Source organism: Drosophila takahashii, chromosome 2R, assembly GCF_030179915.1.
Source record: "Drosophila takahashii strain IR98-3 E-12201 chromosome 2R, DtakHiC1v2, whole genome shotgun sequence".
NCBI lineage: Eukaryota > Metazoa > Arthropoda > Insecta > Diptera > Drosophilidae > Drosophila > Drosophila takahashii.
The window spans coordinates 30,305,464-30,332,304 of record NC_091679.1 but is presented as its reverse complement, the minus strand read 5'-3'; the positions used below and the strand labels follow the sequence as shown (position 1 = coordinate 30,332,304).

Below are 26,841 nucleotides of genomic sequence, written 5' to 3'. Positions count from 1 at the left end.
TAGTAGATAGATTTGGTAATTCAATTTTTATTTTGGTTTTGCCAGCATGAACATTCAACTCGATAATGCAAATATTATTAGGGTGTTCAATTGCGTTGCAAACTTTGTAAAGTGTAAAAGTGTAAATCAATTCCAACAACAATTTCTATACAAAAAAGTTTTAAAGGCCTACTTTTGAAAACTATTTTGCATAGAAATTGTTGTTGGAATTCCAACAACAATTTCTATACAAAAAAGTTTTAAAGGCCTACTTTTGAAAACTATTTTGCATAGAAATTGTTGTTGGAATTGATTTACACTTTTACACTTTACAAAGTTTGCAACGCAATTGAACACCCTATATGTATTTTGCAAATAAAATTACGATAAAGTTTTCGAACTATTGAAACAATTTTCATTCAAGGCAAGTCGTTTTATTTTATAACTAAAGATAACAAAATTCATTCGAATAGGTCTGTTACGTCGACCAGTCGTATTAACCGATGCAAATAAAAATGTGATAAGTTATAACTTCTATGAGGCATATACATATTAATTGACAATTATTTTATTAGAAATTTTGGTTCAAAATAAATATTAACGAGGAATTGCTATTTAACATCGAATATAAAATCTAGTAACACTGCGTAGTTCAGAAGTCCTCTACAAAGGTAAAATAAACATTTACGTGGAACTGCTTCCTACCATCGAATATAAAATCCAGTAAGACTCCGTATTCCCCGGTTGGTAATGGTACAGGAAATACAGCGTGGTGATAATCGCTTACCACCTGCAAGCCCTAAAAGTATACAAATGGTTCCAAAACAGGTATCAAAGGCATAATTGGGAGATCTCACCGAGTAAGGACATGTATGATTCAGGGTGGATTTATCCTTTATAAACGAATAAAACATCTTAATGACGGGATTATGTCGTCTACGCAAAAATAGACAGGCATCGATGGTTATATCAAACAGAAATGGCTTATAGCCACTGGCCTTCTTCACCATTTGTAATCTTAGATGCACATTATTGGCCGGATGTAAAAATGTTGCATTTAAATTACCGGTAGTTTTGTTTCGGGAAATAGCTTTCAGTCGACAATAATGAAAAACTACCCAAGATTTGTTGAGTGATTCACAAACAGCGTTGGTCAGTTTAATATAGGGTGCCTCCTGAAAATTGGTGTCCTTTTGGTTAAATATTTATGCAAAAGCCGGAAAACTTCAACCTACACTGCAAACTAGAAAAGCAGTGGTCACAAAGACTCCGAGAAGAGTGACTTTAATATGCATGGCTGACACACCTGAGCAACAATAAAAGACTGTCAACAAATATTTTTTTTTTGACTTTTGTGATCCATTTTAAATTGAATAGTCATTAAAATTTAATTTCTGCCATCGTTACATGACCGTATTTTAATATGGATACTTCAAAAATATTTTTAGCTTTTTAATTATAACCTTAATATGACTTTTGTGAATACAGTCGAGTACCTCGACTATTAGATACCCGTTACTAAGCTAAGTTAGTGCGAGAGAGAAGGAGATATGCAATTAGCAAAGAAAGCAGTCGCTTGAATTGGTGCCATCTAGCGTTTGCTAGTCGTTGGCTTTTTACTTTTAGTGAGTGGTCCAATTTAAAAATTTGTTTCTACATTTTTGTAGGTGTTACTAAACACAACACCCCTGCTTATACACTTTTACAAAATCTGTAATGATTTGGGTGCCAGGCTTATTTTAAGGTCGCTTAAGGCGATTGTGGGCGTTAGAGTAATTACTGATATTAAGTACTGACCGTTTTTGCTCGTTAGTAAAAAAAGTAGACACTTAAAATACAATTTTGGTTATGGCGTCAAAAAAGATTCATTTAGATAGAAATTTCGAAATTATATTTATCTTTCCCATCGTTTTAAAATTATTTAGTACCTAAAACGATTTTAAGCATTAAAATTACCGATTGGAATAAGTTGGCTGATTAAGGGAAAACTCTCTATTATAATTAATATCCCCTTTAATTATGAAGTTGACGAAGTAATGTTGCTTAAGCAGATTATTAGGTTGGTGTATGCAGTATTATAATACAATAAAGAGTCTTAAAATTTTCACACAAGTATGAACGTTTAAAAACAGGAACAATTTTATTAAATCAAGAACAAAGTGTTATCAGTTTAAAAACAAAAATAAGAGGGAAACAAATATTAAATGCGAGGATTTTTGCTGAACCCGAGGTCATTCATAGTTGGTTATAAATAACTCCAAAATTTTTAGCATTTCAACACACTTGCACTCGCTGGGGAGTGAACCTCGGACTTACCGTGATTGTTATTAAATTGCTATTATTCGCCGGGATTAAAGGAAACATCTATGAATTTCAAAAATTTGTAGGTACAGTTTTTTTAAAAAAAGTCCTCCACAAAGGCAAAATAAAAATTTACGTGGAACTGCTTCTTATTATCAAATATAAAATCTAATAACACTCCGTAGTCTCCTGTCGGTAATGGTACAGGAAATACTGCTGTATGATAATCGCTTACCACCTGCAAGCCCTAAAAATGTAAAAATGCTTTAAGCACAGGTTTCAAAGAAAGAGATAAGCGATCTTACCGCATAAGGACAGGTATGATTCAGTGTGGATTTATCTTTTATGAAAACATAAAACATCTTGATGACGGGATTATGTCGTCTACGCAAAAATAAACAGGCATCGATGGTTATATCAAACAGAAATGGCTTGTAGCCACTGGCCTTCTTCACCATTTGTAATCTGAGATGCACAATTTTGGCCGGATGTAAAAATGTTGCATTTATATTAGCGCTAGTTTTGTTTCGGGAAATTGCCTTTAGTCGACAATGATGAAAAATCACCCAAGATTTGTTGAGTGATTCACAGACAACGTTTGTCAGTTTAACATAGGGTGCCTCCTGAAAATTGGTTTACTTTTGATTTATGTAAAACGTAAAGACACTTACACTGAAAACTAGAAATGCACTTGCCACAAAGACTGCGAGAAGAGTAATCTTGATATGCATTGCTGAGACACCAGACGACAGCAGTCTCCTACTGCGAACAAAATTGACTTGTTTGTGACCTTTGTGATCAATTTTAAATAATTTTAGCCATGGTTGCATAACCATATTTTAATATAGATACTTATGAAATATTTTTAACTTTTTAATTATACAAATATTATTTAGTTTTTGCAAAATAATATCATTATTATACCCGTTACTCGTAGAGTAAAAGGGTATATTAGATTCGTGCAAAAGTATGTAACAGGTAGAAGGAAGCGTTTCCGACCCTATAAACTATATATATTCTTGATAAGGATCACTAGCCGAGTCGATCTAGCCATGTCCGTCTGTCCGTCTGTCTGTCCGTCTGTCTGTCCGTCTGTCTGTCCGTCTGTCTGTCCGTCTGTCTGTCTGTATGAACGCTGAGATCTCGGAAACTATAAAAGCTAGAAGATTGACATTTTGCATGCAGATTCTAGGCGTTCCTACACAGCGCAAGTTTGTTTCAAAACGGTGCCACGCCCCCTCTAACGCCCACAATCGCTAATATACGATTTTAAAAATTTCAATATTTTGGAAAAGTAAAAATGCAGTGTTATTGTGTTTATCAATACCTATCGAAATGTAGAAGAAATTTTTTTAATCGGACCATTCGTTAAAAAGTTACGGCGGATCAAAGTTTTTCTCCATCTCCTTCGCACTCCCTTCAGCTGAGTAACGGGTATCTGATAGTCGGGGCACCCGACTATAGCGTTGTCTCTTGTTTTTGACTGGAGTTCTCTAAACATGAAAATGACCGTGTTTATATCATTAAAATTATAATTTTCATGAAATTACTAACCACACCTACACCTACATAAAAATAAATACCTTGACAATTCGGTTAGAAAAATGCAGCTTTCTGATTTGTGTTCAAATTAATTTTACAATATTTACTTTGGTTACTACCTCTACCGGACCCGGGATTTGGTTGTGAGGTGTTTTCAGAACACATTTTTGATGCATACTTATTACATAACTACTGAACAAGATCGAGAACAAAAACATTTCATCTACGACTTCTTCCCATCTATGAAAATTGTTTAGTACCTAATGCCCCTTTAAAAATTTAAAGCTAGGATAATTTATATCACCTTTATTTGTCCAAACACAAGTTATTAATTGCCTCGAGCCCAATTTAAAAATTTTTTAAATCGAAAGTGTTGCCATGCAAGCGAAAACTAAAATCATAAAAGGAATATATTGACGTTTGGAAAAGTTAAACTAATCTCTGAATTCCGATGTTTTGACCGCATAAAGTATATATATCCATGATATGTCCGACTGTCTGTCTGTATGATCGCGGTGATCTTGCAAATAAGTTAAATTGGCTGAGCAACCGGTATACATATATGTATGATGTTTGTGGTAGAATGAGTTTTCTTTATTTAAGAAATTTGTGTATTAATGGAAATCACTCCCAGTGACTCTCCTAAGCTTCTGGAGGAGTAGTAATGAAGGTGCTATTAACACAACGACTCGTAAACCAAGCTTTTATTTATGACTCCCAATAAAAATACGTTAGGATCATTTTAGCCGATTGATACAAAATTGCAATCAGAATTATTCGCGTTGTAAAGGCGAAACTTCTATGAAGCAACTTATTTTTTACATAAACTTTCATTCAAAAGTCCTCTACAAAGGTAAAGTAAACATTTACGTGGAACTGCTTCCTACCATCGAATATAAAATCTAGCAACACTCCATATTCCCCGGTTGGTAATGGTACTGGAAATACAGCGTGATGATAATCGCTTACCACCTGCAAGCCCTAAAAATATAAAAATGTTTCAAAAGCAGGCATCAAAGAAATAAATAGGCGACCTCACCGAATAAGGACATGTATGATTCAGGGTGGATTTATCCTTTATAAACGCATAAAACATCTTGATGACGGGATTATGTCGTCTACGCAAAAATAGACAGGCATCGATGGTTATATCAAACAGAAATGGCTTATAGCCACTGGCCTTCTTCACCATTTGTAACCTGAGATGCACATTTTTGGCCGGGTGAAAAAATGTTGCATTTATATTGCCGGTAGTTTTGTTTCGGGAAATAGCTTTCAGTCGACAATAATGAAAAGCCACCCAAGTTTTGTTAAGTGATTCACAGATAACGTTGGTCAGTTTAATATAGGGTGCCTCCTGAAAATTGGTATACTTTTGATTTAATATTTGTGCAAAATCAAAAACTGTCCACTTACACTGCAAACTAGAAAAGCAGTGGCCACAAAGACAACGAGAAGAGTAACTTTAATATGCATGGTTGGTACAGTTGAGCCACAATAGGAGACTGCGGAAAAATATGACTGGCTTGTGACTTTTGTGATTAATTTTAAATCGAATAGTTATTCAAATTTTAATTTTGGCCATGGTTGCATGATCAATAATCATATTTTAATATGGATATTTCTAAATTATTTTTGACTATTTAATTATACGAAAATTATTGAGTTGATAATACAGTTTTTGCAAAATTATATAGAAATTATCGTCTGCAGTTATCTAAAGACCCAAATGTGTGTTTTCCGATCATTCAAATTGTTACTCCATTCTCTATTTACAATAAAATCACTACAACTACTTTAATCAGGGCACTCCGCGAATCCAACGGAGGTTTTTCAAGGGGGGTAAATGTGGTGACAAAAATGTAGTTCTGAGCCCCCACAAATCCGCCACTGATCAGGCTTCATTCTACAATTAAACAAGGAAGGAAAAAAAGTTCAGTAAAGGACTAAGGAGTTGGCACTGTAAATTTTACCAACTAGCTAAAAAAATAGCTATAAATTATTTTTACCAAGAGCCTAAGAGTATGCAATGATATGCGTTATTCGACGAAGAAGGAGGATTGTGAATTAAATTTAGTATAGCACACTTATAGGATCAACTCGAGAAAAAATATATATATGTGTAGGAGCTTTGAAGAAGGGGAAATCCCCAAACCCCACTAAACCAGGCGAGTGTTATACAAAATGCACTTCCATCAGATGGGAAGAGCAGGCCATCCCACTCTTGCGATCGTGCTAAGGCGAATACGAATATATTTATGTGTGTATATGGGTTGTTTTTTTCTTTATAAATATGGCTACGTTGGCCGTGCAGTTTTATCGAATGGTCGATGGTTTTGGTGGATATGGGGCTTTAGAGGGGGGAATCAGAGGCCGGGAGTTGCTGTTCTTGTTTTTTTCTGCTGCTGGTGGCGCTGCGATGCGACTGTGTTGGTGTTTGTGTCTGTGTGTATGTATGTCTGTATCTGTAGCTGCGTTTGTTTGCTTTGTTATCGCTCATTTTCACTTTAATGTAATTTTTTGTGTGCACTCTTTGGAGTTTGCTCTTTTGTGCACACGCTGAGTTGGGGCCGCCATATTTATTTCTGTTCAAAAACAGCACACTTGAAAAATTTGTATCTTCCTAAGTATAATATCTATAAAATTTGGAATATCTATTTAATAGATGTCACATTGTTTTTGTCACAGCATTCGGTTTTTATTATGCCAAAATCTAATTAGCTTTTTTTATATATGTATACCTTTTATTTTCTAAATACGTGTAGGTCTTAATATACTTTTTATGAAACTTTTACAATTGTAAATCAGAATATAATAAAAAATTTAAATCAAATCTTATATTCATTTCTTAAAGCTTAAAAAATAGTTTTTTTCAGTTCCTTTTAAATTATTTTTTACGTATTTGATTGAAACATCTTAAGTTTAACAAATTCCAATACTTAACAAAGGAACTATTTAAGGAAGTTATTCCAAATAATATAAATTTGTAGTACCAGTCTTGTTAAAAATGGTCCAAATCGTTAAGATTTTCTTTCAGTGCAGCAATAAACGCACTAAAACGATGCGTGCTGTTGTTGTTTCTGTATGCGAAAGTCAATGAACTTTTTCGGTGCTGTCTACGCATTTTTTCCGGCTCCGCTTGTTTGCGATAACTATTTGGGTGCACTTTGTTGTGTATTTTGTACTTTTTGGACAGCGGATACACACATTCGCCCAAGGGGAGCAAAACCAAACATTATTCACTTGGGAGGGGACAAAATTTCCTTATCGCTGGCACTGCACAAAAAAATCACAATCAGCACCCGCTTTTGGCAATTGTCTTGCCTTTCCTGGAGCAGCAAGCAACCTTTGACCCGCAGCTCTGCCAATTGGCAAGTAAAAAGCGGAAAACTCAATTGGAAAATCAGCATTCTGCTGGTGCTGGCGAAAACTATTTTCACACACTCGCAACCGCAGATTAAACTGGGAATTATTATCTGTGCTCAGGGAAAAGTGATGCAAATATTTGATTTTCCACGCAAGTGCATCCATCTCTCGAGATCAATCATTGTGGCAACCCTTTCTTGGGCCTGGGAAATCGAGAAAATCACCCACGCAGAAATCGAGACTCATACCTTTACGCTAAACCCCCATCCCTCGGCTGATTATCCATTCACCCCATTTTATGCACCTGGCAAGTGCGCAGTTGTGTTTCTTAAGGAGTGCGTAAAATGTGCAGACAGGACAATCAGGAGCAGCAATCTGGAGCACAGGAAAATTGAGAAATTTATTGTCGCCGGCGAGACCGAAAAGTCATCATCAAGCGCAATGTTGCAGGTCCAGCCAAAAGATCTCCATCCCATCTCCATCTCCACCTCCATCTTGGCCAACCGGGGACTACCTGCTGCGAGATTTACGTTTATGCATTTCATTTTGTCGTTTTGTTCGTTCGTTTTTCGATCGTTTTTTTGGCCATAAAACAGGTTCGGGCCAGACTCTTACTTTATCAGCCGCTGCAGATCGCTGCACATTTGAAATGTGCATCCCAATCCCGACTTTTATTCCCCTCCTCCATCTCGATGCCGATCCCGATCCCAATCCCGGTCCCATTACCATTTCCAATCGCTGTCTTCCCCCGTCCACGATTCAACACGCCTACAAGTTGTCAACCCATAAAAAGTCACAAACGCACTGGGAAAATCTAAGAAATTAATTAGAAAATTATTTTATTTTTTTTTTACAAAATTCTTAAACTGTGTAATATTTATTCAATACGTAGAAACAAAAAACAATTGTAGATAATTCTTATAATTTATTATTAATGTTATTATCCTCGTTAGTACTTGGATAATAATTTCTCTAGTTCCTTTTAGTTAGCATTTCTTGTTCTCTAATATTTTTCAAAGTGCATGAAATCAATCGAAGGAGGTGGGGAAAGGGTTCGCGCCGAGGTCAGGCCTTAAACTTATAGTTATACTCGGCAAATGCACAATGTGTGTAATCCCCGGCCCCAGCGATATGGAATCTGGTCGGGCGGGACTGACTTTCGGTTGATGTGATATGTGATGCTGGGCCAAGAAAACCATTTTCACGACTCTCGCCCGACTGCGTTGATCGTTTTTTGTTGTTGCTGTTGGTTTTTTGCGGCCTCTTTTTTTTTTTTGGTAGTCGTGGGGCCAAAAACCTGCACAGGTAGACCGGCCAACAGCTCTAAACCCGATTTTCCTCATCGCGTAATGCGTTTTTCGGGCTCGGACACGGGCCTCGAGAAAAATGTTTCATTTTGAGGTTTTTGCTTTCCTCCAGCCTTCTTTGATTGCAGTTTGGGCAGCTTCTCATGGCTTAATTGGTTGGAAAAGGGGCGGGGTGGTGGTTGGAGGGCGGGGCAGCGTCTTGGTCGATTGGCGTTTTGGGCCGTCAGCGTCATCGGCCATTGCACCGCATGCAGATGCGTTTTGGTGCCTCAAAGTCAATGACTCTTGAGGCATTTTCCGTGGGCCCGAAAGAAACGCTTGACAGATTTACACACCAAAGCATATATCGCACAGAACCAAATTCATATGACCAGTTGTTTAAATTGCTTTCAAATTTAATCTTACAAAATTTTAATCAATTTTCTATGGCATTGTATAAATATTTTTTAAATTAAAAAAAAAATACTTTGAAGAATTTTTATTGTTTTCCTAAATTGTTTTGCTGATAAAATTAAATATGCTAAGTCAAAAATATTTTAAATTATTCACTGAAAATTGCACAGTATTCGGTTTTAAAAGTATTGAATGTCTGAAATGTCAATATAATTTGCTAAGAAAATAATTTCCTGTGTACAAGATAATCGAGCTGAAACTTCGATTTTTTAGTAACGCCTGGGAAAGCGGCTAAATGCAAACCGCCATAACCGAACGCTTCGCTGATTGAGATTCATGGGTGATCTGATAGCACCAGCATGGCTTTTCGAAGAGGTAAACAACCCTTTTTGCAGCCAGGAGCTCCAAGGAGTTTCCTTCGTTTGAGATTCTCTACCGCCTGCCCGCTGACCCTCATCCCCTGATGGATCATAATTAATGTCAAATAATTGGCGGAAATTTGTTTGCCATTTAATTGTTGGACTTTCACCACTCACGCCGCACGCTTCCCCCTTCTCTTTTGCATTTCCAATTTATTTTCACAATTTCTCAATCAATTCCCTTTATTGACCAAGATGCGGGCGCAGCCAGCTAAATGGGTGAATTGCAATTGCAACATCGCGTCGTCGTCTTTGGTTTTTCGGCTTTCCCACTTTTCCGGCGGCGGGTCATTGACTCCCGTTCTATTTCGTTTACACATATCTCGGGAGCGGCGCGAATAAAATGAGTGAGCGCCTAGCTTTTCCGCCATTCTCAACGGAAATCCATAAATAGTGCGTGTGTGGGTGCGCCGTTTCCACCCAAAAGAAAAACATGAGAAAATAAATGAATCCCAGACGACCTGCATCTTTGGGCCGCGATCGCTATCGGCGATCGCCTTTGTCCTTCGGCCAGGATTCGCGTTCCCACAAAAATGGGATTCCATTGTTAGGGAATACTTTTTATATCAAAATCGAAATCAAGAAAAAAAGTCAGGGTCGCAACAATGGGATCCGAAGGGCAGCCAAAGTCAGAAATCGCTTAAGGTTAACACATCGCAAACAATGCAGGAATTTGGGGAGCGGGGAGCGGTGAGCGGGACAAGTGTCGCGACCACGACGAGGGTACGGAAAATGGAAAACCTGTTTATATCATCTTGTATCTCTTCTGGACAGCCTGTACCTGGACCTGTTTCGATGCCGAGCCCTATCCTAATTGAGGGTTGGGGGAAAGTACCCCGAGTTTCCACGCTCTCCTCGGATGCTGAGTCAGCGGCAATTGCTAAAAAATAAATAAAATAGAGAATCGCCGAGGGATCGGCATCCCGAGAGCCGCAGAGCTGCAAGATCGCGTAAGCACCGGGGATCGAACAATTAACAACTGCAGGTCTGCAGGTGCCGAAGACAAACAGCAAAAGTCACATACTCCAAAACAGACGGCGCACAATGGGCCACAAGAGTCAGAAAGAAAACATTAGCCAAAGGCAAAGGCAGGGAAAAGAGGAAAACGGAGAAAAACCAAGGAAAACACGGCCCGGAGGCGGGGGAAAAGGTCCAGGAGAAACACACAATAAGGAAAACTCGGCGACGGGACATGCGAGTGCACATTTTCGTCTATAAAATTTATTCGCATTAATCGCCGTCAGAGATAAAATTAACGAAAGAATGGACAAGGACGTGGACGCTGGCCGGGGTGAGGGGTCAGGGGTCGGGGATGTCGACTGGGACTGGGATGTCGAGTCCTGGGATGATAAGGCAGCATTGACACCTTGGCCGTGCAGGTAGGACCTGCAATACCCGGGCATCCTGCGTCCCCCGATTGCGTGAGTTGCCTTTTTGTAAGTGCCCCGGCCTAAAGAGCAACAAATTTGCAGTCTGAGAAGTCCTTAGAAAGGGAAATGGAATATCGATGGCAGGACTGTACCAAGTCCACTTTAAGGCGGAAAAACCAATGATGTTTAATAATTACAGGAGCATTATTATCAGAACTAAGAGATTAATTGATAAACTCATCTTATGTAATCCGATAAAACTAATTTTTTATTTTTTGAAGCTGAACAAAATATCAAGATACTTTCATTCCAATTGGTCATTTCTAAAAGAGTTATATGACTTAATAAATTATGTATTTAATAATTTGACAAATATTTATAGACTCAATAATTTAAAATAAATGTCCTATGAAGAAGAAATGTTTAAGTGTATGGATTCAAGTAATTAGATTTACCAATGCATATTATGATCAAACATTATAAGCTATTTTTATAACTAGAAGCATAAAACAAATTTTATAGTTCAATGTGATACTAAATAATATAAAATAAATAAAAAAGGTAAGGTAAGCAAAAACTGCATTAAATTAATAAAGATAATAAAATATTGCAGTACCATCCTAATGTACTTTGTAAAAATTACTTTCATTTATTTTGGTTTCAGCTTATTAATTTGCATTATTGATTGGGATTACAGTGATGACCTCCATTTTGTACGATTTTTCCAGAGTGTGCCCCCGTTTCTATTTCCGTAGTGGGCCTGTCCCACCGCGGTGGTTCGGAGATGGCAATGGAGGCCTGTCCCCCGTTGGGAGGATGGGTGGATGGGTGGTTGGGTGGTTGGACTGGTGAAGCAGCACCGCAAAGTGGAATGAAGCGTATGCGTGTGTAATTAAGTGCGCAAAAAGACGCAAGAGGCTGCTGTGGCAGTGGGCGGTGGTGTGGGCGTGTCCGTATATCTGAATTTATGAGACACACTTACATATGTATGCAAATAGGAAAAGCATGTTGTTGTTGCCGTACTCCTTGAAGGTTGTCGGTGGTGGATGTGTCGGTGGGTGTTGGGGTGATAAAAATGTTGATGTAAATTGCAAAAAGCAGTTTTTATGTCCCATTGCCACATTTTCCGAGGAGGCGGGGTAACAAGCTGAAAGCCTGTGAAGTGGTGCAAAATATTATAAATATTTGGTGGGTGGGCGCTGTCAGGTGGGGTGGGTGGTTGTTTGTCCTACTTGCTTTGATGTGCCATTGTTTGCTTTAGTTTCGGTAGCTTCCAATATCCAATTTGGTCCATTATCCAGCCTATAAATAGAACACTAAGGAGATGAGAGTTTGCAAGGTCGCAGTGCAAGTAAATAAAACTACATTTATATAAAAAAAGATGTACTTTTTTGGTCTTTATTTTCTGTTATCCCTAATTCAGTGGCAAACCCCTCGAAAAGCTCCCAACACTTTTCCGCAGTGTTGGTTAAATGGCAGTAGGCAGTGCGTTTATGTGGCTGACAGCATGACAGACAGGAAGGGGAATGCATTTTTTTACAGCACAAAAATTGTGCCCAAAAAATACAAGCAAAAGTTTTGTCGCAATTTTAATCTTTTTCCGGACCGAATTCGAGGATTCATCGATGAAGAAGTAATTTATAAAGGTGATCACAATAAGTAACGAAAAACGTGTGTTTTGTTGATCGGAAAGTAGGATAATTTGGAAGAATGGTGAGTACAATGCAAAGTTTTCCAGGAACCCTTGAAATCCTCTAATCGGCAGACCTTTCACAAGTCTCTTTCCGTGAAACTGAAGCTGCCTAACCGCGTCCAACCGGAGTTTATGCCCCAGCCCGGAAAAGCAGGTCAGTACACCAATAAGATGCACTACTTCAAGAAGCACTTACTGGACGAGATTCGCAAGAAGAAGTTTGCCCTGGACTTCATGGAGCCCGTGGATACGCAGGCACTGAAAGTGCCCACTTACTACACGGTTATCGATCGCCCCATGGATGTGGGCACCATCCTGAAAAGGGTTCAGAACAATTACTACAGATATGTGGACGAGGCCATCTCGGACTTCCGGCTGATCATCCACAATTGCTTCAAGTTCAACCAACCGGGCGACGTGGTTTACCGCAAGGGTCAGATGCTGGAAAAGTTCTTTATAAAGAAAATTAGGTCCATGCCCGAGGGTCCGGAGTTGCCCTGCAACAAGGATCCCAAGGCGGTGGGAAGATCGCGAGCCAATGCCAATTTCGTTCAAACGGAACGCATGTGCCGGGATCTGTTGAAAAAGTTGCAGAATTCCACCAATCTATCGGACAGCTCAGCCCGTAGTTTCTTCACCGCCAAATGGGAATTGCTGGTCAAGAAGTTGGACAGACGCCACTTCAAGTCCATCGATGAGTTTCGCTCCCATGTGGATGGGGTCTTCATGAGTTACCATGAGCCTGCCAAAGTTATCTACGAAAGTGCCTTTAATCAGCCAGATCCCTGGTGCACTTTCCCCCACTCAATGGGCAGTTCTGTTCTGACTGAAGCGGATCTCAGTGAGCTACTGCAGGCGGCCAAGTTGGCTGAGAACGCCCTGGTGCAGTGCCTCCAGCTGGCGGGAAACTGGGAACCCTGGAGGGCCAGGTCTTTGGTGGAGGCCTTATGTGCCAGTGTAAGCAAGGTTAAACAGAAGCTAGAGGCAGCTCCCCTCAAGAAATCGTCAGCCAAGGAAAGGAGATTGAGCGCCGATCAGCAAGATGATTTAGTCCAGGGAGAACTCAAGCCAGCTCAGGACTTAATCAACAGCAGTGAAGTGGACACTCTCATGGCAGTCAGCTGGGAGTCAACGGATGACGAGGGTAACGAAGCCCCAACGAATGTGGTCAACGATACAGAGCGTCGTACTATCCAAAAACTATTTGCCAAGCTGCCTCCGGCGGCCATGAAGGAGATCATCCACATGGTCCAGCAGACCGAAGGAGTGTCCGCCGAGAGCTGTGGCGATCTGAGCTTCGATGTCAAGGGCTTCGCAGCGGACACTTGGGTCCTGATGAAGCGGGCCGTGGCCAAGGCGATGAGGGCACACAGTAAGCTGAACCTGCGGGATATGCAGCCTTCGGAAAGGGAAGGTCTGCAGCGCACTCTGCAATCCCAGCTGGTGGACATTACGCGGCTGCTGAACAGCAATCGCCGCCGAAATGCTGCTCCCCTGATTAATTCCAGAACCAATAACAAAAGCAACGTTATGCGGAAGAGACCATGTGGTCCTCTAGCCGCCAAACTGAAGCCGCCGCCACCGGGAAAACTTGGTGGCGGGAAAGTGGGAATGGGAGTGGGTGTCGGAGAGAGTCGCAATCTGAGCGACACCAGCGACGATTCTCCTGGCCCGTCCAGTCCGCAGAGGCAGCAACCAGGAGCACTCTCCTCCCAACGGATGAGCCTCCCGAACAGAAGAACTCCACCGCAGAAGAAACCCTTCAGCTCCCCGAATCCCTTCGTCGTTCGCGATCTCAAGATGAGCAGCAGCAGCAGCAGCAGCGAGTCGCAGAAGGGATCCAAATCGGGCTGCAGTTCCAGCTCTAGTTGTAGTTCCAGTTCAGGCTCAAGTTCCAGTTCGAGCAGTAGCTCCAGTTCCAGCAGCGAATCCTCCGAGGACGAAGGATCTCCAGTTCCGAAAAGCCAACTGGGAACGTAAAAATAGTAGTCTTACATTTGTATTCCACATACTTAACTCTTTCACAATATATAAAACAGTTATGGAATTTTTCCAATAAAAATATAAGCATGAATAAGAAAATGCATACTTAATAAATGTCATAATTGACAAAAATTGAACTATAAATGCTTTTATATTTGAAGAATATTTGAATTGAAATTAAATATAACCCTTTCTATTATTTTTCAAACATTTTTTTCTATGCAACATCAAATAACACATTTCCCAACATTAATCAGTTGACAAACTAACAAAAACTAATTTTGTTATAATGAGAGCGCTCATTCCCAAAATCCCTATCGCCGAAAAAGTCATTGACACATACCGACAAAAATAAAAAGCGGATGGGAAAGGGAAATTGTGATCAGAGTTCAGTGATTCAGGATCTCCGATCTCGACTGTCTTTGCAGCGATCACGTAGCCGGCAAAATTTTCACGAAAAATTATGCAAATTTTCCAACTTTCTCACGATCGCAGCCAAAAAGGAGCGAGGAAGGATGCTCGCAGTACCTGACACCCAGCAGTCAAATCAAAGCGGAGATCACGCAGATCTCGCATCTCGCGGCGGAAGGAGTTTTCCACAAGCAGGAAAATTTGCATAAGATTTTCACTTGGCGAATAAAGGGTGAGGATGCACTCTCATTTGCATAAGAAGCCCCGACTTGCGAAACTGCCGAAAGGACCGAGACCGAGATGCAAACGAAAGTGAGAATGAAAATGGGTAGGAAAAAGGAAAATGCCACAGACAGGGGTTAATTACGGACACAGTGGACGGCGCCTCGTTCACAGCATGCCGACACGCTCGCACACCTGAGTCCTGCGGCCCGAGTCCTTGGTCCTGCGTCCCTTCGGCAGGGGGTTGAAGAGGGACGGCACTATCGTCGCTCATTTGCATAAGGTCCACATGAGATGTGCATGCAATTTACTTGCCCAAAAATTATGTAAATTATGTAGAGTCGTGCAAAAAGGAGACTTTCTCACGCTCCTCGCTCAACTCCTTCGGCGATGTCCTGGATTTGGAGGCAGCGAGGTCATAAGTGATCAGGCATTTCGGGGTGCGGTGTTTGGGTTTCTGCACACCGGGCAACAAATCAATTTTGATCGATTTTAATTTAGCCTTCGATTGATTTGGTCATTTGCATATTCAGGGGATTCCTATTTTCCTGCTGATTATTATGCAAATTCTAAACCGAAGACTTCCTCGAGACGGATTATAAGAAACTGATGGACGTTCTTATAGAAGGGTTAGAAATCCCTTTTTGCAAAAGGTTTGATTTATGCGAATTTTTAAAGTACAAGTAAGTTCTTTGTTCTTGTGTAAGATCCAATGAAGACAATTTAAGGGCAATCCGTAGACATTTTTTAAAGAAAATTTTGGATTGTTTTACATACTTTGTAAAAAAAATGTATTTAAAGATTATTTGCTTTACTTTCACTATGGTTTTTTTATTGTAATTCAAGGTAAAAAGTCTAGTCTTAAGACCATTTATCCTTTATGTTCATTTGCTAACCTCTCTCTTCTTTATATATATAATATTTTGGCAGCAATTCGCACATGATTCGCTATTTCAAAATACCCCTCCCTCACCGGAACACCACCACCCTGAACACAACCCCTAAGACCCTGGAAAACTTGCGAAATCGCCACTGCGATTCGCCAAATATCCAATTGAAGAGTCACTGCATGTTTGCAAAAATTGCAGGGAGCAGCCAATGCCATTCGCTTCCACTCCCTTTTTCCAAGAGCAACCACCGGAGCCAGAGGGAATTTTCCCGCTGCCCCCCGGAAGCAGGATATGAACTTTGATGTTGCCACTACACTGGCAAAGGCGGACCATAAAAAAATCCGCAAAACGAGGGTTGTCTCTCGTAAAGTACTTATCGAAAACACCCCAAAACACCCTCCCTCCGGAGCGCTCGAACGCACACACACGCAGTGTGCATTATTAAAAGTGGATTGTGCGTGTGCGAGTGTATCTAGTATCTGGCAATTTTGCAGCAACGACAAAGCGCGACGGGCCACATGCAAATTTTTTGTAGCAATCGCCCAGGGGTTGAAAATTAAATGAACGAACGAGCGACAAAAAAACCGGAAAATAAAGCCAAAGCTGCAGCAGACGTCGGCCAGACGGGGAAACCTTACTATTTTATATATATATATTTATATCACCAACCCCCCAGATGGCCCTTCTGCGATTCCTGCCGCTGTTGTTGTTTATGCTAAAAAGCGTTAAAAATGCGACAGGAGCTTCCACATTTCCTGCAATGTTTTCTTGATCTACTTTGGCTTTTCGCGTTGCGGTTTCCAAGGGGTGGCCATTTTTTTCTACGGGGTAAAACTGTCTTTGCAATAGGCATTACCCCCAGCTCAAAATAATTGGGAATATTTTCTTTTTTTGTATTTTTCAAGGGGGAAAATCCATTTTAGTCACAGGAAAATTTGCATATTTCACGTAGAAATATGTACTCATGTACTTTAGCTTCCTTTCTCGTTTTAATTAAATTAAATAAGATAAATATTTATGGAATTGCTTTTCTATTGTCGTTGTTACTTAGCAAACCCAGATCTGAATACCAGTGGTATCAGTAAGAATTTATGCTTTTAAAATAAATTTATAATGATTATGTATATATATTTCCATTTTTAGATTATCTTAAAAATACTGGGATATAAGATTAAGATTAATGACTAAGAAACTACTACATCCTAGCTAACAATCACATTTTCTTTCAGTGCCCGATCTGCAGGCAGGAAATGTGAAAATTCTCAGACGTTGGAGGAAAGACAGACTTTTCTTATCGCACTTGGATCTGCAACTGTCACTTTTCATATGGAAACCCGCGGAGAAACAAGAGAAGAAGACAGGGAAAACGTGATGTCTGTAAACACCCAGGACAAACATTCGCTGCTATCATATTTGGCATAAATTACACGCCGTACGCCATTTCCAGCGACCCTTAGAAGTGCGGGTGTTTTGGGGAAGGGAAAGTATCCCTCGGATTCGTTTTCAGTTTTTTATGCGACATAAACAACGCTAAAAGAATGGGAATAAATTCGTAGGAGAAGGCAGCGAAAATGAAAATAGATATACGCGCACTCGTCGCGCTTCACACGCGCAGGGATCGTTCTCTCCGTCGAAAAGGATCCAATTACAAAAGATGTCTGGGAACTTTGACTCGAACAAAGCAACATGCATTTGAAAATCTAGAAAAAAAAACGAAAAACCAAACAAAAACTGTTTGAATTTGTCGCATTTCGAGGCCTTTGTTTTCCAAAAGGACAGCGTGTGTCAGTCGCTCGAATCGCTCGAGGCTATCGATCCTGGTTTCGCTTTCGTTAGCTGATCCTTGGCTGGGTCCTGCCAAGCATGTGCCGGAGCGAGAGGGAGCATCGCTGACCATTGTCCTGACTTGTTGACCTCTGCGGGCAAATTAGCCACACTCAATAATGAGATACATTGCCCGAAGAGATGATCCAAGCTGATGAGAAATTGATGCACATAGGGGTCGATGTAAATCAATTTTATACGAAAACCAAATAGTTTTTAGATTGTAGGTGAAAAATGGGAGGACATTATAAATGATTTCAAACGAATTATAATTATTTTCGGGACAATCGCATCTTAAAGCAATGTATCTTTCATGAAATAGAGGTTTACATTTTAATGCGAAAGTAAATGTACATATTTTATTATACCAATTTTAAAGTACTAAAGATAGATCAATCAAATAGCATATAAAATTGTGTATTCCTCCGAAGGTTCGATGATCGCCGTGCTGTCGTGGCAATTATGCAATCTGAGGCGGCGTGGCCAGCATTTGAATTCCAAATGCCACGATCGTAGCCAAAATCGTGATGTGGCTCCAGTTTTGTTGGTGTAGGGCCGCCGATCCCAAAAAGCAAAGAGGAAAATAAAACAAAAACAAGAGAGAACGCTATAGTCGGGTGCCCCGACTATCAGATACCCGTTACTCCGCTAAAGGGAGTGCGAAGGAGGTGGAGATAAAAACTTTGATCCGCCGTAACTTTTTAACGAATGGTCCGATTAAAAAAATTTTTTCTACATTTTGATAGGTATTCATAAACACAATAAAACTGCATTTTTACTTTTCCGAAATATTGAAATTTTTAAAATCGTATATAAGCGATTGTGGGCGTTAGAGGGGGCGTGGCACCCTTTTGAAACAAACTTGCGCTGCGTAGGAACTCCTAGAATCTGCATGCAAAATGTCAATCTTCTAGCTTTTATAGTTTCCGAGATCTCAGCGTTCATACAGACAGACAGACGGACAGACAGACGGACAGACGGACAGACGGACAGACGGACATGGCTAGATCGACTCGGCTAGTGATCCTGATCAAGAATATATATAGTTTATAGGGTCGGAAACGCTTCCTTCTGCCTGTTACATACTTTTGCACGAATCTAATATACCCTTTTACTCTACGAGTAACGGGTATAACTACGCGAGGCATGCAACAAATGCGTGAGTGTGAGTGTGCGTTGCTGTGCATCTGAGTATCTGTGCATCCACAAGTTCGAGTATCTTGTGTTTTTACCAATTTCCCCTTCTTCTGGGAAAGCCAAGATGGCGACCTCGCTATCGCCCCCTCCTCGACTCCCCCGCCCCCCCCCCCCCCCCGTTTTTCTTTGCTTACTTTGTTGTCGTTCTTCTCTGGCGTTTTGTTGACATTACCAAAAATACTTTATCGCACTGCCGCTGCAGTTGCTGCCGTCTCTATCTGCGCCCCCTATACCCGTCTCCCTCGCCTGCACATGTGCAGCGCGTTTTCCCGAAAAATTAAATGCAACATTGCGTCGCCGCGACTCAATTGCGTGGTTAATGCTAATTATTTGTTATTCCACAGGCGAGAAGCGGCGGAAAATGCAGGAAAACGGGAAAAGAAGTGGAAAACACACATTTTTTGGAAGACACGCACATGGGACGTGCAATTGCTGGCGATTTCCGGCCGCACAGCGCCGAAAAAATAATAAAACTGAAAATAGATAGAGCTGACTGTACCAGCACTACAGTGCGCACAGTTTAAATTGGCTATAATGACCTTCGGTGGTTAGACTAGTTTGTAATTCGGGAACTATTGTAATTACAGGTCTCAGTAGAGTTTATGTTGTGCCAATAAGAATATGAAATGCTTCGGTACCCTGTTATATATTTTATTTCGAAAACTATCTTAATGCAGTTTGTAGTTTTTTTGTGTTGCATTAAGATTTAGTTTTAAGAATACAGTAAGATATCATTATCATTTTTCCAAGAAAGTTAGAAAAATAATTATTTTAGCATGAGACACATTGACATATCGCAGACCTCTTTATAAATGCAAATAAACCACAAAGGGGTTAAACAGTTTGGCAGTTGATCGACTCAAATTGTCATTGGACATTGAGTGATAGTATTGCCCTCGAGTGTGTGTGGCACTTTGATTGTAATTAATGGCCTGCAATATTTATCTAATAGCAGCGAGCGGAGAAGACACTTGGTCTGCGATCTCCAAGATCCCGGGAAAATAATGGCCTGTCACTCAGAGTGCAACTGCAGCAGCCAGCTCTTCGGAACCAACAGCAGCAGCATCCCAACAATCGTCTTTGTTGGTGGCAATGGACAATGGAGGACAATTTCTCGGCCACTTGTCAAAATAATTTGCGCCTGTCTCTGGACCTCGAGATGCGGATACCTGCCGTGCAATTGTTGACTTAGTCGCACTCTGCGTACGTGAAATGTGTGAGAAATTCTTGGACAAAATTTTAAAAATACTATAGAAAGCAAAAGGGGAAGGGGTAGACTAATATTGGCTGTACATGCGATTAATGCGATTATATGGCATATCCCCTGTGCGTTTTCCCCCTTTCCGTTTGCCCCAAAACCTCTGCGACAAGTGATGGCGCAGTAAATTCCCTAAAAATTATCACCTGTGCACCCGACGAGGCAATAGTTCAATAACCCAACAAAGGGCCTCCAGAAGAATGACGAGAAATTATGGCAGCGCACAAAGAGCTGGGAATCCCGATCCTCGGGACGAAGGACTATAGGCGAAGGACAAACCAAAGCGAATGCCCAAATCGATTGCTGCTCCTGTTGCAAGCAGAGGCGGGGGCCTCAGCCACATGCAACAGGATGCTCGCACACGCACAAATGCGGGATGAAATCCCCGAATCCCTGGGAAAAGTTAACTTTTTGATTCGATCGAGAGAATAAAGGGGCGCAGCCGGAGAATCACACGGAAAAGTCACACGGATGGAGGAAAAAAGGGAACATGTTGCAAGTCAGGAGCGCAGTTGCAATCGCAGCTGATCGTGTGTATTTAGCAGGTTGCGTCGATTTGGGGAAAGGGTCCCGGGGATAATGATAGTGCCGAACAAAGGACCAAATTGGCTCTGCAATTCCCTGGGAATCTCCTTCTCTTCAGTTTAATTTAGGTAATTTCTTTGTAAGTATCGCAGGTTCGCATCTTTACTAGATGGCTAGATCGGACACAAATGTTGAAAGCGTTTACTTTTTGCCAAAGCTTCGGTTTGCAAAAGTCGGCATAGTATAATTTTGTAATATTCTACAAAGCTTGTTCATGAGAAACATTTGTTTATTGAATAAACTTAAGTAAAAGCTTCTTAATCTAATGTGATATATTGTTCTGCAAAGCTTGGTAAATAAACTATTTAAGAAAGCTTAATTTTGCAATATTCTCATTCGACTTTATCAGTGATGTTAGTACTAAAAGCAGGGGTATTTTAATAGACCTGTCAAGGTTAAACATAGTAATGGCAGATTAGTTTTTTATAGGAATACTAGGAATTTAATGACAATTAAAAGAACACCCAAAAGAATCGTTATTTTGTTTGCCAAGAACTATGTTCTTAAAACGTATTATTAACTGAAGATCATATTTTGCTTTTACGAACTTTAGAACAACTTTTAGCTTATGATGAAAGGTAAGAATAAATTAATTATTTAAAAAAAATTGACTATCATCACTTAGATAGTATTTAGAATTAAATATTCAACAATTTAACAGTAAGTCTCTAAATAAATTTAGCAAAAAACACGAAAAGCCATCGCTATGATAGCATAAAGATCTCCCAGAAGTTGAGTATCTCTTGATCGTTCCAGAAAGCTTTTTCAGTGGTTAGTGAATTCTCCCGGTGCGATTCTCAAGCCCCACAATCCGCACACCTTCTCATTCTAGCCTCCAACTACAAACCACGTGTCTGGCGATTCTTTTATTCAACTCAAATCAACAAGACACGACGCCAAAACAGCTTTTGACTTTTTGCGCAAAAATGGCGATATAAGTTGTGCCAAAAATAAGCAAAAGCCCGCTCACCCATACTCCCTCCGCCAAAACACACACACATGTGTGCGGGAAGCTTTTGTTTTGCTCTTTTTGTTGTGTGCAAAAATGCTCTCTGATTGGTCGGCTTGCGAATTTCGGGTAAATTCGCGAGTCGCAAAAGCGAATAGAAAGCTTGCACAATCTCCCGAGCGGGGGCCGAAGACCCTCGGCTCCACTTCGGCTCCCCATCGGCTCCAAAGAGAGAGGGAGTGAGAACTTCGTCTGTTTACGCCAAATTGTTGTTGCTCGCTACTAGTTTTTTGCGTTGTTTTTCGTTTTTTGCCGGCATTTTGCTCTTGAATTTTTGTTTTCGCAGCGAAATTCAAGTTCAAGTTTAGGGACGTTGTTATTGTTACTCAACGCTGGCGTGCTTTCGCACGGCTGTGTATGCGATTGTATCTATGTGAGTGGGTTTTGGGTTGTGGTTCTGTTGACGCAACTTGTTGCTTTTACGTCTGGGGTAAAATTTCGGGGGCTTCGGTTTAGGTTCTACCGAAATTTGGCACTTTTTAGAATAATTTGTGTCGCTTTGAATCTATCAGATACTTTTCTTTACCTTTTATCTGTCAGATTCTTTTCTGCAGGGCTGATTAGAAAATTTGATTTGATTTGATATTTTTAATGAGTTTTGTGTTTTTTTACACATACCTACACAAGAATGCCGTTGAAATATTCTTTTCCTAGCCTCGGGCTCTTAGACATATTTAAACATACTTTTTTATACCATCACATTTGACTCTATTTTTTGCAGATACTTTTATACAAATACTCCTGGAATCTCCATGAACCTATAAAGAGTACCAAAAATTAGAATTTTATTTTTCGATATTCATTTAATTCTGCATTCATCGGTTAGCAGGCTTTACGGTGTAATTGTCATTGAGCGATCCGTCCTTCCGCGTATTCACGTAGCAGCTTTTTGACCCTGGCCCACCGAATTTGTTTTCGTGGTAAACAACAGACTCAACTCGAGAACCAAAACCATACACACTCACACAGACATATAGATTACAACAATTTGCGCCGCATTTTGCTGTAAACAAAAAATTGTGTAATAATCAAGAGTGACCCTGAAAAGCGCTTGAGAGATAAACAAGCGGCCAACTGGCGGGCTGATTTTTTTATTCGGCTGTTGTTTTCGATTCATGACTGTTGATGTATTTGCAAAATTCCTACGTGGGCCCAAGGGCCGACGATAATTCTATGCTCGACGAGAGAGCTTTCCCCCCCACCCGTGGCCCAAAATTTTTCGATTCTTTCGCTAGTTTGTGAACTTTTTTTTGCTCAATTTGTGAGTCAGTGGCATATGTACTAGCCGTGTAAGTGTGTGCGAGTATATAATGTACAGGGGTACATGTACAGTCGAAGCTTTTTCCTACACACGCCATTTTTCGGGGCTCTCTCTCTGCAGGCGAGAATCGGCGAAAGAATAAAAAACAGATTCAGTCGGCTAAACAGTCCCCACTCAGAAACTGAGAAACCCAGTTCCATACCCAGTCCCAGTCCCTTGGTAAAGGCCTGAACTCAAGGTCAGTGCTCGTACCGCCGCAGAAGTTTGGCGGTCTGTCCAGAACTTACAGCGACACATGTAAATCGCCGCTGCCTACCCTGCCCAACTGCCCCGCCCTTCGCGAAACTCGAACTAGCAGATACAGAGATACCCGGAGATACTCAGGCCCATCCAAATGGCTGTGAATATGTAAACTTCCGAGAATCTGTTGTTTTGCCCTTTTTTTATATACTTTTTTTCGTAACTTTGCGGCATTTTGCCATCCGAAGGCAAAGAGTTCACTTCGATCCGCCCCAGAAAACCAAAGAAAATACCAGTGAAAATAGTGAAAACATAAAATATATGATGGACGTTGATGCACTACGAGCAGTACAAACAAGTGGCCCAACGATACCAAGCACGTGCTTGTTACGCGCGGGACCCTTTATCAATTAGGGCAAAAATGCGAGTTCGCGAGGAAAAGACATGAAACCAAATACTACAAATACTACAACTAAGATTGAAGCAAATGAGATAAAATTTTAGTTTTTAATACGGGGATAGATGTTGAAGTGCAAATTAAATGATAAAGATTGTTATAATTTTTACATAGAACACGAAAAGGCTCATGCAGAGTAAAATTTGATGTACATCGAGGCAAATTAAGAGGGTAATAATTTCGTGTTAGTCTAACGGGAACATTAAAAGTTAAACGGTTTACCAGTTCTACGGAATCAATATCACCTCTTATAAGATTTTGCATAAAAATAGTACCAAGCATTATTCTACGGTTTTCAAGTGTAGGTAAATTAAGCAATAGTAATCTACTCTGGTAGGAAGGTAGCCTTACGTTTTGCCGATTACAATGTTGGCGGACTTGAGCCCAGTGAAAACGTGGCTAAAATATTTGCGAAAATGTGAATCGAATTATGGTTAGAGTCGAAGCTCCGATCAGCCCAGAGAAACATTTGTAAAACGTGTTCTACGCGCGCAAAGAACGCCAGAAATCGTCCCCCGATCTTGCGGATACTATATACGGGAAGAAGAAAACAACAACGGAAAGGGCGGTTTTACCCCCACCTCCCCCGTCATGTGACCGTGGCCGTATAAATTCGAACAAAATTCACAACGCTCGACTTGAAATTTCCCTCAAATTGCTAAAAATAAAATACGAATGTGTGCGCGAGTGAGTGTGCGAGTTTTTGGTGAAAACATCGTGGAAAATGCACCCCATGCGCCGCTCTAAAAATGCTAGCCTGTACTTAACGGGGGCGTGGTCGTCGGCTTTCCATTTCCCGAATTTCCACATGTGCATTGAGCGGCGAACTGCAACTGCAACCGCCACACTCGAGTGGCGCTGGCGGCACAAATGGCATGGCCCTTGGCTCGCTATTTATAGCCAAGGCAGCGCATTCGTATTCGTATCTGCGCGCTACATGGAGAGCATATGTACGTTGTATCTATATCTATATCTATGGCCGGATCTGCAACGACTCCGGCAGATTGTCACCCAGGGGTATTCGTTTTTATATACAAACGATCATTGCAAACATTAGTTTTATATCTTTTTTTATATATACGCCCCACAGATATGAGTCTTAACTGCAAAACTATTGGTTATCCAAACCCTTTAAAATATCAAAAACTATCTTATATACTGTATGATTTTGTACTAAATATCACATTCCTACTGTCCCTATCTACTTGTATATGGTAATTCTCTCTCTGTAGAGATTGTATCTTTGTATCTGCGCCAGCGAAATCGCTTACAAAATGGCCGACCCATGCAAAGTTGCAGTTGCACTGGGAGTCCGTTTCCCCTCCCCCCTTTCTCCATTTCCCCCACACACTTCGCACACATGCACAGATGTATCTGTATCTTGTTTGCCTTCTCCCGCTCTTCCTCTCCCTCTCCCCCTCTGTTTCGCCTTCTTTCTGTTTGCTTTCGCCTAATTTTTCGTGCCTTTTTTACACAATTCTCGTTTAAATGTTGCCTTTTGCTTTGCTATCTGGCTGGTCTGTATCTGTGTTTGTGCTACGCTTTCGTATCTGTGAGTGCGTTGCAAAAGTGCAATGACCCATTCGTGGGCACCCCTCATCCCCCCTCGCCCTTCCTGCTACCGCCACTCCCCCTCCGACGGACCCACCAACACCACCATCGCTTTTTGGAAGTCGCGGTCTCTACGTGCCACTTTCCATAGTTGCAGCGAATGACGCGCGCGATAAATTTCCAGCGTTTTCGTTTCTCCGCTGCTTCGTATTTGTCTAATTTTTCCTCTCTCTTTCGTATTTTTCGTGGTCTTCTTGTTGCATTTTTTATTAATTTCCCCGGGCTGCAGTTTTTGTTTGTTTACCGACTGTTGCTCTACCCACACAAATGAATTTACACTTGAAAAACATTAATATGTAATTTTATTAAGAAAATTCAAATATTAATCGGAAGGAAAAGCGACTATAACGAACTCAACCCCACAAGCAAAGTAAGTTAATTAATATTATGATTTTCCTAAGACATTTCTCTGAGTGCAGTGTGTATCTGCTAGATACACACATATGCAGTATTCGTATTTTTGCCCTTCCGCCGCTTCAATTTTTGTGTAAACACTGCGAGGAAAGGGGAGAAATATCTCTGGATTTTCGCCTCCATTAGCACCCGAGTGCGAGCAGCGATCTTTATGGCAGGTCCTGGCGATCCTGTCACTAAACTAAACTCAGCAGGCTGCCCATTGTCCATCATAGGCGGCGGCTCCTGTTTCCCTTTGAGCCACGCTAATTGCCTTTTGTGTTGCAGTGAATTTTCACGTGCCGCTGCTACTTCAAAGATACATCTACAAGAGGCGACACTTCAGCGACTGAGAATCCTCAAGAACCTCCGAAGCAACGGCAGCCAAATCGCAGACCACCTTTGAATATTGCCCAGGTAAAACAAAAGAGATATAATGGTAAAGGGTTGTCTGGGAAATGCCGGAAAACTCATCCTCGGCCGTTTTTTTTTTGCATACATTTTTTATTTTGCATGACAAATGCAGCTATTAAGCTGGCCCAGACATTGATTGAAACCCAAAGAAAGGCATTTCCCGGAAAATACGATCGATTCCTTCTTTCGCATGCAAATATTTCTGACGACAGACTCTCAATGATAATAGCTAGGGGCAAAGGGTTAAGGATCGTAAAACGGAGGGCCGCAGTTCCATCGAACTATTTTGGCACATTTTTGCGAAAAGTCGTAAAACCATAAAACCCCAGACGAAACCCTTTCGCAAGGATCATAAACGACGAGCCGCAGGTCAACGGTTTCGTTCTCCGGGGTTTTATTGCCATATGCTGACCAGAAACAAAGAGCTGATAATACTAATCGCGAAAATGGGTAGGAGGAAAAACATTTGTCGTGCAGTTTGCAAACACAAATACGAAATGCAAATCCAGATTTTGGACTAAGAGCGAAAACTCCGAGGTGATAAGAAACATTTTAGAACAATGCCATTTCGAACATATGACTGCAAATTAGTGCTGCTTGAAGAACAAAGAATTACTTGATTGTTAAATCATTTTAGAGCCTTCTTTGTTTCCCATTCTCCCTTTTTTTTTGCAAGGATCCACACATCTCCAACACGATTGCAGGCAGGTAGATAC

The 26,841-nt window shown here is 40.8% G+C and overlaps 4 protein-coding genes across 5 annotated transcripts; 1 reads left to right on the top strand and 3 right to left on the bottom strand.

Annotated features, from left to right (window-relative positions):
• Window positions 1–631: 631 nt before the first annotated feature.
• On the bottom strand, window positions 632–1,274 carry LOC123003446 (uncharacterized). Its single transcript, XM_044396005.1, has 3 exons — window positions 1,215–1,274; window positions 837–1,154; window positions 632–778 (listed from the first exon to the last, which is right to left on the bottom strand). The coding sequence occupies exons 1-3, from the start codon at window positions 1,272–1,274 to the stop codon at window positions 632–634; spliced, it is 525 nt and encodes a 174-aa protein (XP_044251940.1).
• A 1,103-nt stretch (window positions 1,275–2,377) lies between these two features.
• LOC123003445 (uncharacterized) lies at window positions 2,378–3,011 on the bottom strand. Its single transcript, XM_044396004.2, has 3 exons — window positions 2,952–3,011; window positions 2,586–2,903; window positions 2,378–2,527 (listed from the first exon to the last, which is right to left on the bottom strand). The coding sequence occupies exons 1-3, from the start codon at window positions 3,009–3,011 to the stop codon at window positions 2,378–2,380; spliced, it is 528 nt and encodes a 175-aa protein (XP_044251939.2).
• A 1,645-nt stretch (window positions 3,012–4,656) lies between these two features.
• Window positions 4,657–5,298, bottom strand: LOC108060552 (uncharacterized). Its single transcript, XM_017146271.2, has 3 exons — window positions 5,239–5,298; window positions 4,862–5,179; window positions 4,657–4,803 (listed from the first exon to the last, which is right to left on the bottom strand). The coding sequence occupies exons 1-3, from the start codon at window positions 5,296–5,298 to the stop codon at window positions 4,657–4,659; spliced, it is 525 nt and encodes a 174-aa protein (XP_017001760.2).
• A 6,971-nt stretch (window positions 5,299–12,269) lies between these two features.
• On the top strand, window positions 12,270–14,388 carry tbrd-2 (testis-specifically expressed bromodomain containing protein-2). 2 transcript variants are annotated; one of them, XM_070213892.1, is made up of 2 exons: window positions 12,270–12,390; window positions 12,455–14,388. In XM_070213892.1, exons 1-2 carry the CDS (start codon window positions 12,388–12,390, stop codon window positions 14,348–14,350), a joined length of 1,899 nt encoding a protein of 632 aa, XP_070069993.1. In that variant the 5' UTR covers window positions 12,270–12,387; the 3' UTR covers window positions 14,351–14,388. The 2 variants fall into 2 exon arrangements, with proteins under 2 accessions (XP_070069993.1, XP_070069992.1); XM_070213891.1 differs by having other exon boundaries at window positions 12,373–12,390; window positions 12,443–14,388.
• The last annotated feature ends 12,453 nt before the right edge of the window (window positions 14,389–26,841 follow it).